Source organism: Myotis yumanensis, unplaced genomic scaffold (assembly GCF_028538775.1).
Source record: "Myotis yumanensis isolate MYYU_CA2020_CCGP unplaced genomic scaffold, mMyoYum1.0.hap1 SCAF_15, whole genome shotgun sequence".
Classification (NCBI taxonomy): Eukaryota; Metazoa; Chordata; class Mammalia; order Chiroptera; family Vespertilionidae; genus Myotis; species Myotis yumanensis.
Window position 1 is genome coordinate 10620260 of NW_027223766.1, and position 19012 is coordinate 10639271.

The window sequence follows — 19012 nt, forward strand, 5'->3', positions numbered from 1 at the left end:
TATTAGCCATTACTCTTAATAAATATATGCATCATCATGTGCTTAGCAATTACCTTTATTTTACTGTTATCCATAGTTTTATGCCTAAATGTTTCCTCTCTGTCCCGCAGCCCCATCAACTAGATTCTGTCCTTCCATTGAGTAAATTTTAAGAAGCAGAGGTATTGTGTTAAAAAGAATAGAAGCATTTTATGGCCCCTGATGTCTACTTTCTAAACACTGTTCTACATCTCCCTGAACACCATCAAGATGTCCCTGCAAAGCTGTGGGTAAAACCCGTTTGCATCTAGCTGAGAAATCTGTAGACAGGCAGAGTGTGCTTTCTGATGAAGCATCCTGTGGAGAACTGTTCAGAAATATGAAAAGTTAAGTAACAGATATTTATTGAGACCTTCCAACAGGGTCACTCTGTGAGGGGCACAAAAATGCGATCTTGACCTCTGCTTATGCCAAACCTTCAGTATGTACACTGAGTGGCCAGATTATTATGACCACCCCATCAGTACAAAGAAGTGAATTAGTTATGCAAATAATAACAAAACCTTGAGAGCATTTGCTTAGGAAGTTTTCAATATTCAGTATTTTTGGAAATGTCAATGAAGTACTGATGGGGTGATCATAATAATCTGGCTGGTCATAATAATCTGGCCACTCAGTGTATGTGTATAAGCGCGTGCGCGCGCGCACACACACACACACACACACACACACACTCACACACAAACATATACATCAATTAGCACAGATTTGTAGTGCAGAGAAAGATTGCCTTAGAACTGCAAGGAGGGAAAGTTGTTGGGGTATTTAGAGAATCATCACCTACTGATTTAGTTTTTGTACATAAAGAGCTTTATTCTGGTGGAAGCTCTTTTGGCCGACTCAGTGGATGAGCTGGGACTCTGTCCCTCCCTGGCCCTCTGAGTGCACTGTCAGCAGCGCCTCCCTGCTCTACTCCTGCTCCCCTGCTCCCATCAGTGAGTTGGAGGCACAATTTGGGGGAATCACTTAAACATGGAAAAGCCATTTCTAGCTTATGAGCCATGCAAAAATAAGGCCAGATGTGGCCTATGGACCATAGTTTTCCCACCTCTGATCTACTCTAAACACTTCATTTCTCAATTAAGAAACCTAAGGCCCAGGGAGAGGGAGTGACTGCCTTGAGGACACATAGTGAAGCTCATGAAAGACCTGGGATGGCGAACAGGCCTCCAGGCTCCCGAGTCTGGCTCCATCTTCTGCCCTGAACCTATCAAAACCAGAGACCACACCGAACATGAAGGGCCTAACACAGTGCCTGCTCTAAGCCTCTCACTTAAAAGATGAGGGCTCCAATTCAATCATTCCCAGGCTCTGTGTCCAAATAAGACATGTGAGGCTTTACCTTTATCTCCCTCCTGTTCATTGGAGATTTTCTTCAGGTCAATGAAGTGGGTTGCCAGCGCTACATCGTTCACACTGCCTTCATCCCACACCTGGATTTTCACCCTCCGACACAAGGGAGGGAACATTTCCTTGAAGATTACCTGTTCATGCCACACGGGATCGGCACAATTCTTTTGCACTGTGGTTCGCCCCTAAAAACAAAGCCAGGAGAATGGGAGCCATGGGAACAAAACATGACTTACCCAAGAAAACTCATCAAACCTGCTGGAAATATGAAGTGAGTTTTTAAAAACAATGAACCTTTCTCCACCCAACACCTGTGAAAATCAGTTACACCCAGTGAACATTACTGATGTCCTACTCTGTGCCTGACACTGTGCCAGGCATTGGGAAAAGGTCAGTAAGGCTCGGGTCCTTCCCTCAGGAAGTTCTCATCCTCATACTGGGACGGGGGTGAAACTAACACTGTGCTATGAACAGCAGTGTTCCCCACACCTCAGGGAATGCAGCAGATTTAAACCCAGAGTTCATGTTTTATAAAAGGAGGAATCTGTGCAAATCACTTCCCTAGTCTGGACTGCATCATAAAATGGAGTTGATGTCCTATTGACCACCAAGGCATTCCACGTCAAAAATACTCCAGTGATTACCCTGCCAAGTGGAGGGGTTGGGTAGACATATAGTTAAGGGCAGAGGCAATATGTGTCAACTGAAGCTTCAAAGCCCAGTCAACCAGGACTGAGCTCCAACCATGTGCCCAGGCCCTGGTACTTCCAATGGCTCTTAAGCAGGGAACATGGATGTTCAGATTTACACAGGATAACGACCGCCTGGGCAGACTGTGGAGCAGATTGGGAGAAGGCTAGTAATTCTGCAGGGACTGGGTCATAGCTCAGAGAAGTAGCCAGAGGTAAGAAAGGCAGCTTGTCTGCCCAGGTTCTAACCATGATGCCCCATGGCTCTTCTCCATGATCTCCAATGGACAGTGAGTGAGCAATCCTCCCCTTCTTTCTTGCCACATGACTCGGTGCCTCTTTGCGGCAAGTTTTTTCTCTCAAGGCACTTCCTAATTTTGATTTTAACTTCCTATCATTTGACTAGAAATGTCCTAGGTAAAGACCAGGCCTGTCATTGTTGGTGACAACAGTTCCTCACCATCTGCCCAGCGAAGGAGACTTCCACAAAGGGATCCACGAGGTCCTTACTGTCACCCACAAATGCTTTGGTCACGTTCGCCATGATGCTGGAGTTCATCTTGGGCAACCCTTCTGCTTTGTAGAGTCTCACATAGAATCTGGCCCAGGGTCTCTCTGATGGAAACCCTTGAGGGATCAAAAGGTTCCTTAGAGGAGGACAAAAACAAAAAATAAAAAAGCACTCTCACGTAAAAGAATAGGGAGAAAAGCTAGAAGCATAAAGAAAGATCCTGATATGTGACAGAAATCTGAAAAGATTAGGATCTATTGCTAAAATGAGTTCTTCTTAGTTTAATGACAGTGAAGGATCTGATTAGAGTGAATGCAAACTCACTTAGGTCCTACAATTATAGAATAAACACTGTCTCCCACGCTGTACCTTACAATAGGTACATTAAGTCTCCCCATTTTATAAATCAGTGGTTGAAATTATAATTCATTCAAAGGAAAATCAGCTAAATTCAAATAAATCAGATAAGCTCAGGAATAGCTTGTCTGTTATGGGTTATTATAGGAAGACAGGCTTTACTTGTCCTAGAAACTGACTTCCCAATGCATAGTTACACCTTCCGTCAGACACATCTCGATGCCTCAGACAGAGCAGAACCCCATGTGGATAAGCTATAAACTTGGCCATTCTCGTGTACCCATAAGGAAAGGGAGGGAGGGAAAGAGACATGGAAATGGGAACATATCATTTCCATTGCCCAGCCCTGGATGTATCTGTCTCACTTTTCTATTTGTTCCTCAGCATCGGAGATTTTCGGGTTGGTCTTTAAGATGTCGCCTTTCCCAATCACGCTGATGTCACACTTCAGATACCCCTTCGTGCCAATCCTGATATCACCAGGGTCTGTGAGCAGGGCCCACTTGTCACAGAACTGATGACCTGTAAAAGTGTCCTGACAGCTCAGATATCCTGCACAGATGGACCCAGCCCCACCCAATGCTCTCCCACACCCAAGGTCTCCCACACTCTACTGAGGGATTACCTCATCTGGGCCATTTCCAAGTCTCAAGCCACCTCCCTCTCCTCCTTTCCCACCTGTCCTTTACTTCCCATCCTCTTCACCATCTTTTTCTCCAACTGGTCACAAGTATTTGGGAAGCCTTTCAACCTGATAGAAATCCCCTGGCCAGAATTCTAGATTTGATGAAGTAGGAGGACATTAAAGGAGTATAGAAGTCACATATTATTTCACAAGCCATAAATGTGGCTCATGGATTTTTTTGTTTGGCCTACACTGGAAGTCCAAACTTCAAAATCTCATACAAAAACCTATACTTCTGGCTTATCCAAAAACAAACTGTTAGACCAGGCAATACAGAGGGCACATTCCACATGACAGCAGAAGGTAAAGGAGCTGAGTAGATGCTAATCCTAATGGAATTAGTAGAGCTAATTCAAACTCACATGACCTGGACTCCTGGACATGTGAGTTTGAATTACAGTTGAAGAAAAGAGGCCTTTCATGAGAAGATCTATGTTTATTGTTGGCTTTATTACTTATTAGCTCTTGACCTTGGACAAATTACCTAGTTTCTCTGAGTTTCACTTTCTTTTAAATCAGGGATAATAGTGATTATTACAGCAAATCCTTATATGGCATACCACAGTCATTATTCTGTGCTGGGTCTACACTAAGCACTCTATGTATATTTATTAACTTAATCCTCCAACATCCCTATGAAGAAAGTACTGAGATATGAAGAAGCCACGTCATTTGCCCACGGATGCACAACTAGGAAAGAGCAGAATAGAATTTGAACCCAGTCAATCTGGCTCCAGAGCCCATATTCTTAACTTCAACACTTTCCTGTCTTTCTTGATGCTCTCTCACAGCACTAAATGAGACAGAATTTGTGAGAATGGGAAAAGCTGCTCAGAAGTATGGACATATAAGATAACTTTGTCATTAGATCTTAAACTGAGGAAAAGAGCCATATTTTACTCAACAGTCTATAATTGGTGCTCAGTGTAACTGAATGGATGGTTAAATGGATGAGCGAATAAATGAGCTGACCTCCAGGTGGGGTAAACTGGAGAAGAGTAAGAGAGCTACGAGGAGGCAAGGCTTTCTTACCAGGCTGGTTGTACACAGTGCCCAGGTCCACTTTGAAGGCGCCAATCAGGATGCTTCCTATCAGCTTGTGATGAAAGACCTGAGGAGTGACGGAGCAGTGAGCCCGGAAGAACTACATTTCCTTTTTAGGATAAACCTGTGAAATGGGTTCCTGACAGCTCACAGAGCATTCTAGGCCTTGACCCTTGTCTGGCCTTCACTCGTCTCTAAAGCACAATGACATTTGGTCACCAAAATCTCAGGGCTGTAAAGGGCGTCCAGAAGTACCTCTTTCTCCCAGCAGGTTTTCAGCTAATCCTTTATTAAAGGACTTAACAAATCTCACTGTCCGAACGATCTTTTTTTTTTTTTTAACCAAAATGAACTTTTGTGCAGCCAACCCTTCAACATCCATCTCTGCCTGTTGAAACATTATCTTTCAATACCTAGAGCAAATGCTGCTTCCTCCAAGCAGTCCTCCCTGATTCCCCACAGCTGAAAGTACTCCCTTTCTCCACTAACTCACATACCACTTTGCTCACAACTTTCTCAGACAACTCATCACATGAAGCTTTGGACATGTACAATAGTTAGAACAAGGGAGATGGCCATCCTCAATATTTCATCTAACCAGTAGACAGCAGAGTGCCTGGCTGGCTGCAGTAGCAAATCTGAATGCCAATGCTATAAAGATGAATTTAAGTTCTAAAGGAAGGTGTCAGAGCTGGCCCTCGGTTCAGAAACAACACTGTCTGAGACACTGCTGAAGATTCAGGAGGAGTTTAACCCTTAACCCAGAAAAGGGAAAAGAGGAAGGGCAGTGGTAACTTCGTGCCTTCAGATCTTGGAAATACTTCCATGTAGTAGGGTAGGTTCCCAGTGTAGCTCCCAAATTACGGGAAGAGAGATGTCAATTCACCATAAGGACAGTTTTTATAATTAGAACGTCTTAGCAATGGAATGGGCTTTCCTAGAAGTAGTGATCTCCCCATCACTGGGTATAATCAAGCAGAGTCCAAGAACCTCATGTAATGGAGGTGGTAGAGAAGGATTCCTGCACTGACTGGAAGTTGGATTAAATGACCTCTAAATTTTCTTCTAATTATAAAATGCTATGAGTCCCTTGAATCAAGGACAGTTTCCTACTCTCTTCTACCCACCATGTGGCCTTGTTCATAATGGGTGTTCAATAAACACTGAGTGAATTAATGAATAAGACTGATTGAATGATGGATGAATAGGAGACTTTTGTAGCTTCTAAACAGCTCCTCTGGGAGAGGCAATAAGAAACAAACTCAACTGACTTCAAGAAATGGAGACATGACAGCCTTTCCCATCTCCTTTTTCACTCTTCCTCCCCTGACCAAACTTTGCAAGGATGTGAGAGAACTGAGGGGAAGCAAGGACAACTTGGCTTGATAAAGGAGTTATTTAAGGCCACATACGCCAAGCTCATTCCAACCCTTCCATGCTTGCAGTTGCTAATGTGGCTTCCCAAAGGCCTGAGCAAGAACACAAATCTGACTCAAGCTATTCTCAGGTCAAAGGTGTCTGGGTCCCAGTGGGGTGATTGGATGCAAGAGCCCCAAACAGATCTTTAAATAACACAGGCGGCCTCCTCAAATCATCCACCTAGTGTGAGTGCCAGGCAACTGGTGTGATCAGGCATTGGACTGCCAGAACTCTGGAGCGTCTCACACACAGAGTGCTGGGGACCCTGTCAGGGGAAGATGGTCTTGGGCGCCACCAGGGTCTGCTATAGCTGTCTATCCCAACAGCATCTGCTTATAGCACTCCCTCCTTTTTCTCCCATGTTGAGTGTAGTCTGGGCATGCTGACTTATAGTTCATGCACTAGCAGAAAACTTGTATTAAATACTCTCCCCTCAAGGGAAGTTTTCCCTTTATAATCTTTGGTCTCTGTCCCAAAGGGTTATTTAGGCAGACCAAATTAGTCTCTTCTTGTAAGTTAGGACCAGAAATAGGCAATACCAGCTTTGATTCTCTGTCTAAAAATCCACTTGGCCCACAGAGAGTCATGACTCTTGTCTATGATACAGTATAAAAATCTAGCTATTAACCATTTATCTGCAATCTAGACAGTCCCTTAGGAGCCTGAATCTCCCAAACAGGTCATTGCCTGAGCTATGTAATATAACAAAGTCCTGGGCAATGTCCCAGGTCCCAAAATATCTCCTGCACCACTTGTCATCGTGCCTGGAATTTAAACATGTAGAATGTTTGGCTCTTGATCATTTTTCATTCTTCAAGAGTCACATTCTTCAAGTGCCCCTGGGAAAGATAATATCATAATTTCACTATTGCCTAAGCCTCATGCAGGACTGATATATAACATGTTGTGTGTGTGTGTGTGTGTGTGTGTGTGTGTGTGTGTGTGACATAATATTAAAATAAAGATGAGCAAATGATAAAGACAGGCAAGGAAGTCTTCAAGACAAGTTTGCCATCTTCACAATTCTTATTAGAATTGGTGTCACTGTTAGGAAAACATTTCCTCATTCTCCACACATTTTATGTTGGCATATAAAATAGGAATTCTGTCCTTTTGTAACAATTTGGAAGAGAGTATGTTCCCTCCAACTCCCTGATCCTACCACTTTCAAACATGAACATCCTACTACCTTATGCATGGGAGAAGCAACAATTTCTCAAACTGGTGAGAGAGATGTAATGTGTCATCCAGTGGTCTCTGTCCTTTTACAGTGGTATGAAGTTGGTAATGATCCTGTGTGTATTCTCTCATGTGGACTAGTACAGCTTCAACTCAGCACTTTCCCTTCCCATTCCTGTCCTCCAGGTGGTGGGCCAACCTGGCTGGACCAGAATGCTCTCTCTGTCTCTACTCTTCAGGCTAGATCTGTGGAGGTAGGAATTCACCTGCCAGGGCTGAGGAAGGGTCTATGCAGCAGACCCAATCCCCCATGGGTAGATCTGGAGGTCTACACTCAACAGCAACTAACTACTAAGAAGCCAAGTGGTAACCACTTGCTCCAAATCACATCCTCTAATCCAGCATTACTGATACATTTGGTTCCTTCCTGATTCTTTCTATTTCTCAGTTTACTACTAACTAGGAGGGGAAGGGATGTGATTAACTATCATTAGTGTGGAGATCACTCCAAGAGAGAAGTACTAACATTTGCTTCATAAAAAGAAAGAAACCAATTCAAAAATGGCAATCCACTGTCATTTGAGGCATATTTTTCACATTCCCACATTAGTACACTACACAATTCAATTCATGATGGCTTGACAGTAGATCACAACTTGCTTCCAACACTCACAGATTTTCTTGAAAAGGTTTTCCTTCTGGAACTCCTCTATTCTGGTTATTGCAAGTTCTATCCTGTTGGTTTCAAACTCACCAGCTCACACTCACCCTCCTGAATCTATCCTCTTCTAAGCAGGCTGTGCTGCCCTAGAGAACTCCCAATGCCTCTCCCACTCCCCCCACTCCCACCACCAATCATATACTTACCGAGATTTTGATGATCTTGTCAAAAAGATGCACTTGAGGCCCAATGAAGTCAAAGACAAAGTACTATAAAACATAAAGTTCATTCTGACTTTAAATCCCAGCCTTGCATTTAAGAACCCTGTCCCTGGAGTAGATTTACTTATGTATTGTTCTAACCAGTTGCTGCATGGGCCTCGATGGCATGAATGTATATATCATCAATGGATTGGCCATACCCTTTGGAAGGTCATTTAACTTTTCAATTTTTTTTTCAAGTAAAAAAATAAAGAATGCCACCAACCACATCTTTGCACAGGATATATGTGAGTTTTCCTCTAAAATGGACATGAGAAGTGGGATTGTTGGGTCATGGTTTATTTTATACACATGTAAATATTTAGTAAATAGCATGAAGTTTCTTACTGGGGGAGGTAAACCATTTTACATTCCCAGTGGCAGAATATAAAAATAGCCATTTCTCCATACCTATGCCAAGCCTTTATATTGTCAAATCTTTTATTTATTTATTTTTACGTATCTAGAATGATGGGTGAAAAGAGTATCTCAGTGTGGAATATAGTCAATAATATTGTAATAACTATGTATGGTATCCGGTGAGTACTAGACTTATTGTAGGGGATCACTTTGTAAATTATACAAATGTCTAACCACTATGCTGTGCACATGAAACTAATATAAACTAATTTTGAGCCGTGACCGGTTTGGCTCAGTGGCTAGAGCGTCGGCCTGTGGACTGAAGGGTCCTGGGTTCGATTCTGGTCAAGGGCACGTACCTTGGTTGCGGTCACATCCCCAGTAGGGGGTGTGCAGGAGGCAGCTGATCGATGTTTCTCTCTCATCGATGTTTCTAGCTCTATCCCTCTCCCTTCCTCTCTGTAAAAAATCAATAAAATATATTTTTTAAAAAATTTGAATGTCAACTGTAATTAAGAAATAAAATAAGTAATAAAAATATTTTTGAAAAGAGAGAGACATGCCTAGAGTCATATAGCTAGTTATTGGTGGGCCTGGGACCAAACCTGTGTTCTCCTGGAATTATCACACAAGGGGCTCAAGGACTAGACTTCAGTGAGTACTTTCCAAATGTGGGGTCGTATGATTCTAAGGTGCAGAAAACTGGAGTGATGGTGTTTTTTGTTTGTTTGTTTTTGTGGATTGTAGAGGTAGAACTAGGAAGTCGTTTTGTGAATTATTTCTTTCCTTTTTTTTTTTTTTTTTTTGAGCTTCAGGATGGAGAACTGACCCAAGGATGTTAGGATGAACATGACAGCAGTAGAAAAGAGAGAAGTAACCTCTAACAGCCTGTTTTTAATGGGCAAAACAGAAAAAACCAAATGTGGAAACTGAAAGATGTCATCATGTATTATAATGAGACCTTCAAAATGGCAGTCCTTAGGTATCAATAAAAGGTTACAGCATTTCCAGTGCCTTCTGTTTAAGAAAATAGAAAAAATGTGTAACATTTCAGGAAGTTTTTTATATATATGTTCAAATTTTTTAAGAGTTTCATGTTCAGCATTTATTTTATGTGCAAAATTCACTTACCTGCCAGTCTTCATTCTCTGATATATGAGATACTGTGGGTTCCTTTGGACCAATAAATTAGTTCCAATGTTTATTGCCTTCTGCTGAATCTCACATTTCAGACCCAACTGCCTCACACAGGTTCCCCAGACTGCCGAGCCCACGCACACTTCTAGCTGGGAAATATTCCCCAGCCCCTACTAACCAGCTCCTTCAACATCTGATGAACTTTGGGCTTGACAACTAGGGTCAAACGCTGTAATAAATGTTTTCAGTTCAACTGTAAGACAGATTTTTACTTCAACTTCTATGTTTTTGCGTGATTACACTTGGGCCTAAGTTAATGTCATTTAGACCCAGGACTTGTATGCATAAAGCAGATACTAATTATAATCATTAACAAATTTGTAGAGCTTTGCATCAAAGCACTTTCACGCACATTATTTCATATCACAACCATGCAGGCAGGGAGAGGACCAGAAAGGAGACGACTGCCACTTCTACTCACGATAAAAGGCTCAGAGGCAGGAGTGATAAAGAGGAAAGGAGTTAACAGCTCTAATGGGATTTGGGTATTTTCTATGCATTTCATTATCCATGCTCTCCTGCCTTCCTTTTCAATTACCACCGCCACTGGGAAAGTAATTAAGAGTTTACTGAATTTTTGGATAATTCATGATGTCTACGGGAAAACAAGCACCCTCGAACACTACTGGAGTATAAATGGTTACCTCTTGGGAGGGAAATTTGGAGATATCAAAATTTTAAATGCTGTTCATGTTGACCAATGTCACCCCAATAAATTTATCTTAAAATTTCTTAGTTGCATATACTCTTTGCCCCAGTCATGCCATGTAAATATTATTATAAGTAGTGACCAAAGACTGAAAGAAATTGTAATATCCATCAATGAGAAATTGACTGGCTTAGTACATTACAGTGCATCGATGCAATGGGAAACTACAGCAATGGGCAGAAAATGAGACTGAGCGGTACATCCTGATTTGGGCTCATCTCTAAGACACATTGGTTGAAAGAGCAAGGTCCAGGACAGCGTGTATAGTATGCTACCATTTGGTGACAATATTTATTTGTATTCTTAGTGCTTGCCCAAAATGTCTCTAAAACGGTATACAAATGCCTGGTGAGCATGGCTGCCTCTAGGGAGGAGACTAAGGGGTTAAGGATCAGAAATCAGCGGGACACACATTTTTCACCAAATAGCACTTTATACTCTTTGTATCTTTCACCATTTTTTTTTACTGTCTAATCTTTTTCCTTTCAAAAGAGAATGTAGTGTGTTTACTATTTATAAGCTTCGTGTCTCTCTTTGATGTATTCCTTTACAATTTTTACATTGCTTAGGAAAATATGACTATTTTACTTTCCAAGGCAGCATGCCTGTTTCAAAAGTAGTAATTAGATTTACAATGCCTCTGCTATGCAAAAGAATGTGTATCTTCTCACTAACCAACATCCAACACATTTTTAATATAAACCTAGAGCTTATAATGGATGAAGATAAGCTTATAAGGAATAAGAAAATGGGTCTTACTAAAAATATAGTAATGTATTTTAAATGAGTGAGAATTTCTTACCTATCCTTTCCATTATCTTTTTGTTTAACTTTATGGACTGTTTGTTAAGGAGACTATGAGAGTTTGCCATGGGCTTAGATGAGTGATGGGAAGCAGTCATGAGGGCACAGGCTTTCTATTTGGCTCAAGAACACCAGAGAGTGGCAGTCGAGAGAGTGTTGATGGAGAGGGTATTGGGGACCCCCGTGACTTACTTCATTGTAAAATGGGCTGTTGGTTCCTTCCTTCACTGTGCTTTGCTTCTTCTCATCCCCGACCTCAATGATCACAACTGGGTCAATGTTTTCACCCACCAGTTGGCGGGCCTCAGTGATGGTTATGGCAATCTACAACACAAAGCAGCGTGTACGCACTCTGGAGCAAGCTCTTCACTCACACAAGAAGAACTGGGGAAGCTGGCAGGAAGAGTCAATCACTTACTTGATAACTTTGGGATCTGACTTCCCCATCATGGATCTTAGTCAACAGTTTTGATCTATTAAAAGAAAGTTGAACATATACATTTCATCAAGTAAGAACATACTTGAGATCCATAAGCCATGTAATATTTCCCTACGTGTTTCTAAGTGCTTTTATTTATGTCATATCACATATTCTCTTTACATCTCTGGGGGAGATAAGTATAAATGGACAAGTGACAATCTCTCTATGACTCAGTTTCCCCATCCTAAAAGTGGAGCTAATTATTGCACTTACCACATGAGGTGATGGCTACAATTTAATGATATAATGCATGTAAACGTTTAATCCAGGACTTGACGAGAATAAATGTCAACTCTTATTGTTAGTATGATTATCAGTATTATTTATTTCACAGAGTGAAAAACTGAGATTCCTCAGCAAGTCAGTGGCAGAGCTGGGTCTCAATAAGGATGTCCCCTGTCTCCTGTCAGATCCTTTCCACAGGACCACTTTGCCATTTCCACTAGATATAACCATTCTGAGTTTCGTGATTATATCCGTTAGATATAACCATTCTGAATTTTGAGATTGAAAGAATTGGTAAAAGAGAAATTGGAAAGAACAGCCAAGATTTTATCTCAGTGAAATTTCACATTCCAGACAATTTCCTTTATTTGGACTGTCATAAGTAATTGAAAATAGATGTGCCACACCTGGGATTTAGAGATTGGATAATAGTAGAAAGAGATGAAGAATTCTTATAGTCACAGAAGCAGCAACAGGCAGGAAATGAACTGTGCCTGAGTTCCTTTTAAATGTATTCTCTTGCATTTTAACAAAACCATCATGCATCTCGACTTCATTCCATTTCTTCAGATAATTGAGTCTGGTAGAGAACAGTAAACTAGCAAAAAATCTCAAGGCTTTGGAGTCAAACTGATCTGAATTAGAATACTTGTTCTCCCAATTTTGTGATGTTAGCCTTAATTTCCTCATTGGAAAGTGGAAATGATCATTTCTACCACATAGGGGTAAAGGAGATAATGCATGTAAATATCAAAAGATAGATGTTCATTAATAAAATGGCAAACTTATATCAATCGTTTACTATGTGGAAGCTATGTGATTTCCTCAGTTAGAGGAAAAACCAAGATGAATTAGCCATCCATCATCTTGACCCTTGCAAAGCTAGCAATCTATTCAAGAGAGAGGACCAAAGCATTTAAAGAGAACGAGAAGGTGTAAAATGTGTCATATTAAAAAATGCCATCGGAGTTCAAAAAAGAGAGAAATTCCTGAGAGCTGGATAAGCAACAGAGACTTCACCACAGAGGCTGGATCTGAACTGAGCATTAGTTGGTGGGTAGAATTTCAACGGATGGAGAATGTTCTGACCAAGGAGAAAAGTCTCTACTCCTTACTTTTTTTCTGCCTTCCTCCATTCAGTGCTATTATCCTGGTGAAATAAATGGCAAGTGATCCTTTAAAAGATACTTAAAAATAATTGACATTTCCCCTATTCAGGGCTTGGGGGTGGTTGTCATGGTGCAGTGTATGGGGGAGGAGATATTGCAGTATGTTCATACAAATTTCATGTCTCAAGGTCAACCTCTGAGATAGCACCTTCTCCCTTTTCCATTGGTCACCCACCTCTGCCTGTTACATACATACACTGCCTTCCTGCCACAGCCTTGTAATAACAACTCAGGATCTGCCACACAGGGAAGCACTAATTTTCTTTGAGAAAAAAAGATGGGATGGCATGAAGAATTACCATGAGTAAGAAATTGACATAAACAAACATGGTACACTGAAAGCACTGATAGTTCCAACTACTGGCTTCCTTACATCCATGCTCTTTGCCCTAAAACAGTGTCCTCTGATGTGGGCTGGTGTTGTGATTTGCACTGGCCAATAGCATGCAGCAGAAATGACTATACCTAGGCCTCAAGAGACCTGTGTACTTCCACTTTCTCTCGGAATTCTGCCATCACCCCCATTGCAACAAGCTCAGATTAGCCTGTTGGGGGAATCTGACACCACATGGAGAGCCTGGTGGTCCTAGCTGAGGCAAATCTGGACCAGCCTACCACCAGCCACGCCTCAGACTAACATCAGCAGAGCTGACAAATGGCCATAGATACGAAAGTGATGTATCTGAGACTATCTGGCACCAATAAAACTACCTAACTAATTGGTAGACCCATGAACAATCATTAATGTTGATTATATGAAACCCCTGAATTTAGGGGTTATTTGGAAACATCAATAGCTGACTGATACCACAAATCTCAGGCAGAAGGCCAGTTTGTTCTGACTTTTTAGCTGGGTTGCCTAAGAACCACCTTTTCATTTGGGACAGACACGAAGCTAAGACATCTAGGGTGTTGATGAATTCAAGAGCAGGTGAAGGGCAGCTCCTGAATCTGTCCCCTGTTGCTGCTGTCGTTTCTGAACTGTAAGGGACATGAGGACCTTAACTCAGGGGATTTAAGACTGGAACCTGGTACAGCCATGACCCTGGCCTGCTGAAGGTTGGCCGGGAGCCACAGGCCACAGAGAAAGCTGGACATGAGGACATGGCATTTTGGCTCCTTGCAGGCAGTGACTAGGTGCTATTCTCTGTCCCCTCCAGCCTGCAGGGCTCCCAAATGTGTGCTCACTGCCCCCATCAACACTGTACCTTCTCTTTGGAGGAGCTGAGGGGACAGGAGTGATGGACGCATCATCATAAATCAAATCTCCTCTCAGTCCTTCCTGGGGAGAAGGGCCCTCCTGTGGTGCTTCTGCTTCACCTTGACCATCTAGAGGAGCAAAAAAGGAAGAAAACCCTGTTAAATACACATGTAGTAGTGACCTGACCCTCCATTCTGTGTCCAGTGCCATGCCACAGAGATACAAGGAAACCATTAGATACGGCCTTAGTGTGTGGTATTTGTTACAGCAGTCATAGGAAACGAATACACATGTGTTAAGACTATTTTCATGAATAGATACCAAACAGAATCTTTATAATCAGAAGGACTCTGATTTAATTTATCTGGGATATCAATTTGTTTTTAATTCCCCAGGTCATTCTATTGTGTAGCAAATCTTGAGAACCACTTTTCAACCAGGTTTTTGGCAAAAACTGAAGAGTGGATGGAACACTCTCTTACACAAAGAGGCTCTGACATGGTGTGGTTCAAAGACCTAACTCCAAAAGGTCTGGGTTCAAATCTCAGCTCTGTCACTTTCTGGCTCCAAGATTTGGGGGAAGTTACTTAACTTCTTTCAGCCCTGTTTTCCTCTTCTATGAAGCAAGGCAATGCTAGCGTTAGCTACTCCATAGGGCTGTTAGGAAACCTGAATTAAGTATAAATAGCTCTTAGCACAGTATCTGCAGGTGCATGGTGAGTGCTCATTGTGTGGATTTTAAGTTGAGTAAGTCACTCAGAATTTCATGGCATTTTCCCCTCCTTGCCTATCGTCTCTGAACACCTTCCAGTTTTAATGGATTTTGGTTCTCTGATTTTAATCAGCAACAAAGGAAAACGGTGCCAAATCAAATAATTGATGGGCTAATGGGTCCCCTATGTCAGAGGAGCTCATGGACATAAGCCTTTGTGGTGTTCAGTAGTTACAGAAAGGATGCCGGAATGAATGCAGTCACCTTTGACTCTCCTCTCACTGTGGAAACGAGAGACAAGCCAGCCTGCAGGGACAGAAAGAACGGCAGCGCCTGCCTGCTCCTGCGGCAGCAGAAGCAATTAAGCCTTTCTCCCTACTTGGCTACAAAGGCCTCAAGGATGGGGACCAAATGTTATCCATGCAAGTTTCCAGTGACCACGCTTAGGTACCTACATATGCCAGACACTGTGCTAGGTTAGATGCCAAGGTTGGAAGGTGACAAAATGTGGACGCCCTCCCGCTACATTACATGCTGGAGGGTGACACAGACCCAGACGTAGAAAGGTAGTCAACGTCTTCTAGAGCTTGTGTGCATGCATTCATTCATTTATTGAGTTACTACTCTGTTCTCTCCAATCTACTCACCATGGACCATCCAGAGTGACTGTCTCAAAAAATCCACCTCGTGTTGCTTCTCTTCTTAAAACCCCTCAGTGGTTTTCCATTGTCCTTAGAATAAAGCTGAAGTCCACTTAGGACTCTGATGCTCTGCTCTGGCTTCCGTCCCCTCCTCCTGGGCCACGGGTCCCTCTGTCCCTGCCATCTCTGCTTTCTAGTCACACAGGCCTATTTCAGTTCCTTCTCCCCAAACAAGCTCTCTCCTGCGTGGAATTTATCTTCACAGACATCCCTCCTCTTCCTGCCCACCCCTCGTTGGGTTCCTTCTCTTCCTTGAAGTTTCGGATTAAATGCTATCTCCACAGAGAACCCTTCTCTGACGGCGCTGACACAGATGCCCCAATAGTCTCCGTTTCAGCTCGCTATCATCTTGATGCTACTTTCCTCAACTTCTAATGCAGTTACCTCATTAGCGCCCCATAGGTAACAGATGGCCCACCCAGAACGGGCCCATTTGAGGACTTTTTTTTTTATAAAGGCGTGGGTGTGAGAAAGCCACAGAGGGTTGTGCAGCTCTCTGGGGCTCACGGCAGCCAAGCTGTTACCACTCCGAGGCCCCAACAATGAGGAGAGAGAGCGCACAGCCACCAGAGTGTAGAAAGAGGAGTCAGGTGCAGTCAAGCTCCCCTGCAAGGAGCAGCAGCCATCCTTCAGTGGAGGGACACCGACCCTGGCCTCACTCTCTTCCCTCTCTCAGATCTCCTGCCGGGACACCCCACTGGGGAAGGAACCTGGGTCATGCAACCATAGAGGTTAGCCTCCTGGGATAGAGAACAGATCCCAGGAAAAGGTGCAGAACAGATCTGGAGAGGCATATGGAAGAGTCCTACATAGAGCTGTCCCACTTCTAGACCATTACACACCCAGACCTAGCACAGCTCAACTCTCAGCAGACATTCCATTACTATCTGCTGAGTAGATGAATGAATGGATGATCCTAATAACTCTTAGTTGGGTAACTAATTAATGGAGGAGTTAAGGTAACTGGAATTTTAGAAAATAAAGGCATGGCCTAGTATGCCTCCAAATATGCAGATATAAGAGCCACAGACTTTGACAAACTCGAAATATTTCACCCAGAAAAGTCCTAACTTCCCAAGCCAGGCCAACAAGGAAAGACCAATGTGTACTCAGTTCTCTGGACTTTGTTTTGCCATCTCCTATAGGGTGGCCCCTGGCAAGCAGGACGGGTGCTATGTACTTTCTAGGAGGGGCCTGGTTCTCTCTGCCCTGTTTGCTTTGTGGGCTGAAGACTCTAATTAGAATGAGCCAGCTCCTTCGAACGCCTGTGGTTGACTGCCCCAAATCTCTGCCAGCTTGTTCCTTCCTCCCTTGAGCAGTGAGGGCTCCTAACTGGAGGGCAACTCAGCGGGTAAGAGAGCCCAGGCTCTGGTGTGAGACTGACCTGGGCTCAGGAGCCAACTTCTTCAAACTTATTAGCTGTGTGACTTTGGGCAAGCCACTCACCCTCTCTGAACCTCTGTTGTAAAACAGGAGCAAAGGAATCTACATTTTAGAGTAATGAATGATGCATGTCAAAAGCAGAAAGCATCAGGGTCTAATTAATGTGTCATAAATAATACTATTTTTCAGCTCCAGCCGGTTTTGCTCAATGGGTAGAGTGTCTGACTGTGGACTGAAGGGTCCCAGATTCAATTCTGGTCAAGAGCTCGATCCCCAGTAGGGGGTGTGCAGGAGGCAGCTGATCAATGATTCTCATCACTGATGTTTCTATCTCTCTCTCTCCCTCTCCCTTCCTCTCTGAAATCAATAAAAATATATTTTTAAATAAATTATCATTTTTCATAAGGCCCTTGTGCCTTATTTAAGCATGCGTCTCCAGAACCTACCACAGTGTCATAATTTCAAGGACACCAGGAAAGACCCCCAGCCTTTTCTACCCATTCCCTGACAACTATAATTTAACTGAATAGACAAGTACTTCTATGAAGCTTTAAGCCTTGTCCCCACTTCAAATGTAATGCCTCTCCTTTCTTGGACTCATTATTACCAACACCTTTAGTGTGAATAATTTTCATGTTATTTTATTGTAAGATTAGGTTCTACCTTAGGCAAGGAGCGGAGTTAGGTGGGGAAGAGCTACCAGAAGCCTGCTGTGGATGGCAGTTCAGGGTGAAGGAGGCCCCCAAGGAGATGACAGGGGTTTAGAAACGGCCCACAAAGCTGGCCTTGAACTGGTTGCTGTCAGAAGTCTCCCGGGGACCACCCCAGACCTGTCCAATGGAAGCCGGTGTTCCTATTTGAGTCAATAAACAGGAATGTCAAGTGGACACCAGCCTGGCCTCTGCTGGCACAGTTCACCCTGTAACTCGGGCCTTGCTCTTTAGGAGAAGGAAGTAGCCCGTTGTAAGGACAGAAAGCCAGAGAGCCTGAATTTACCTCCCAACGTGACTGCTTCCTGGCTCCGTGCCTGCCATGGCGGGCCCGTGTCATGGGTCCGTGATCAAAAGGACTTCCTCCAAGTTGGCTCAATGCTCTGCTGCTACCATTTTGAAATTCTTAATCATTTATTAAGACTGGCTTTGCATTTTGTTTTTCTCTGGGCCCTGCAAATTCCTGCAGCTGGCCTTCCCCACACTTCACTCTCTCTGCATCTCTGTAAACTCCTTTGTAAAACTAGGACAAAAACACCTACTGGTAAGATGATGGAGGGGTTAAATGAGACAATACAGACAGAGCCTCCCCCATAGCAGCTGCTATGCTCGCTCTCATTTTCAATCTCACTTGATTCTCCATATGGCCATGTGAGGTCAACCCAGCAACCCACACCATGTCCGCTTGACAAAGGAAGAAACTGGGACTCAGAGCTGCTGAGTGGCTTATCCTGGGCCACAGAGCAAATGGGAACAGAGGCAGGAGCCTGAGTCCAGCTGCTGCTTCTTTGTGGCTCCCCTTCCCGAGCCCAGCGGTGTCCACCTGCCCGTTTGGTCCAATGACCAGGTGACCAGCCATCCTGGGGTGGATGGCCTTGGGCCCGCACCTGTGATCGGCAGGGTCCAAAGACCCAGCAGGCAGCATGTCCTGCCTCACTCCTATGGAGCGCGAACCCCATTCTCAGCCATGGAGGGGTCCACTCTGTGAGGCCCCAGGCCCCAGGGTAGCAGTCAGCTCCCCCCACCAGAGCCTCACCTTGGGCAGCCTTGTTGGCTAGGATTAACCCCTTCTCTGCTTTATTCTTCTTCTTCTTCAGCTTCAGCCCAAACATCCCCTTTCTGAAAAAAAGAAGAAAAACTTCAACACAATCATTGTCACGCTGAGT

The 19012-nt window shown here is 43.4% G+C and overlaps 1 protein-coding gene across 3 annotated transcripts in view; it reads right to left on the reverse strand.

Annotated features, from left to right (window-relative positions):
• The window catches only part of FER1L6 (fer-1 like family member 6), a 126025-nt gene that overhangs the window by 86124 nt on the left and 20889 nt on the right, over positions 1–19012 (reverse strand). For all 3 annotated transcript variants that reach the window (XM_070392045.1, XM_070392044.1, XM_070392046.1), the window contains 9 exons: positions 18883–18965; positions 14348–14468; positions 11683–11737; positions 11457–11588; positions 8141–8203; positions 4664–4742; positions 3312–3468; positions 2539–2725; positions 1382–1574 (listed from right to left, as the gene is read on the reverse strand). In XM_070392045.1, the coding sequence (XP_070248146.1) occupies positions 1382–1574; positions 2539–2725; positions 3312–3468; positions 4664–4742; positions 8141–8203; positions 11457–11588; positions 11683–11737; positions 14348–14468; positions 18883–18965 (1070 nt within the window). The remainder of the gene's footprint in view (positions 1–1381; positions 1575–2538; positions 2726–3311; positions 3469–4663; positions 4743–8140; positions 8204–11456; positions 11589–11682; positions 11738–14347; positions 14469–18882; positions 18966–19012) is intronic.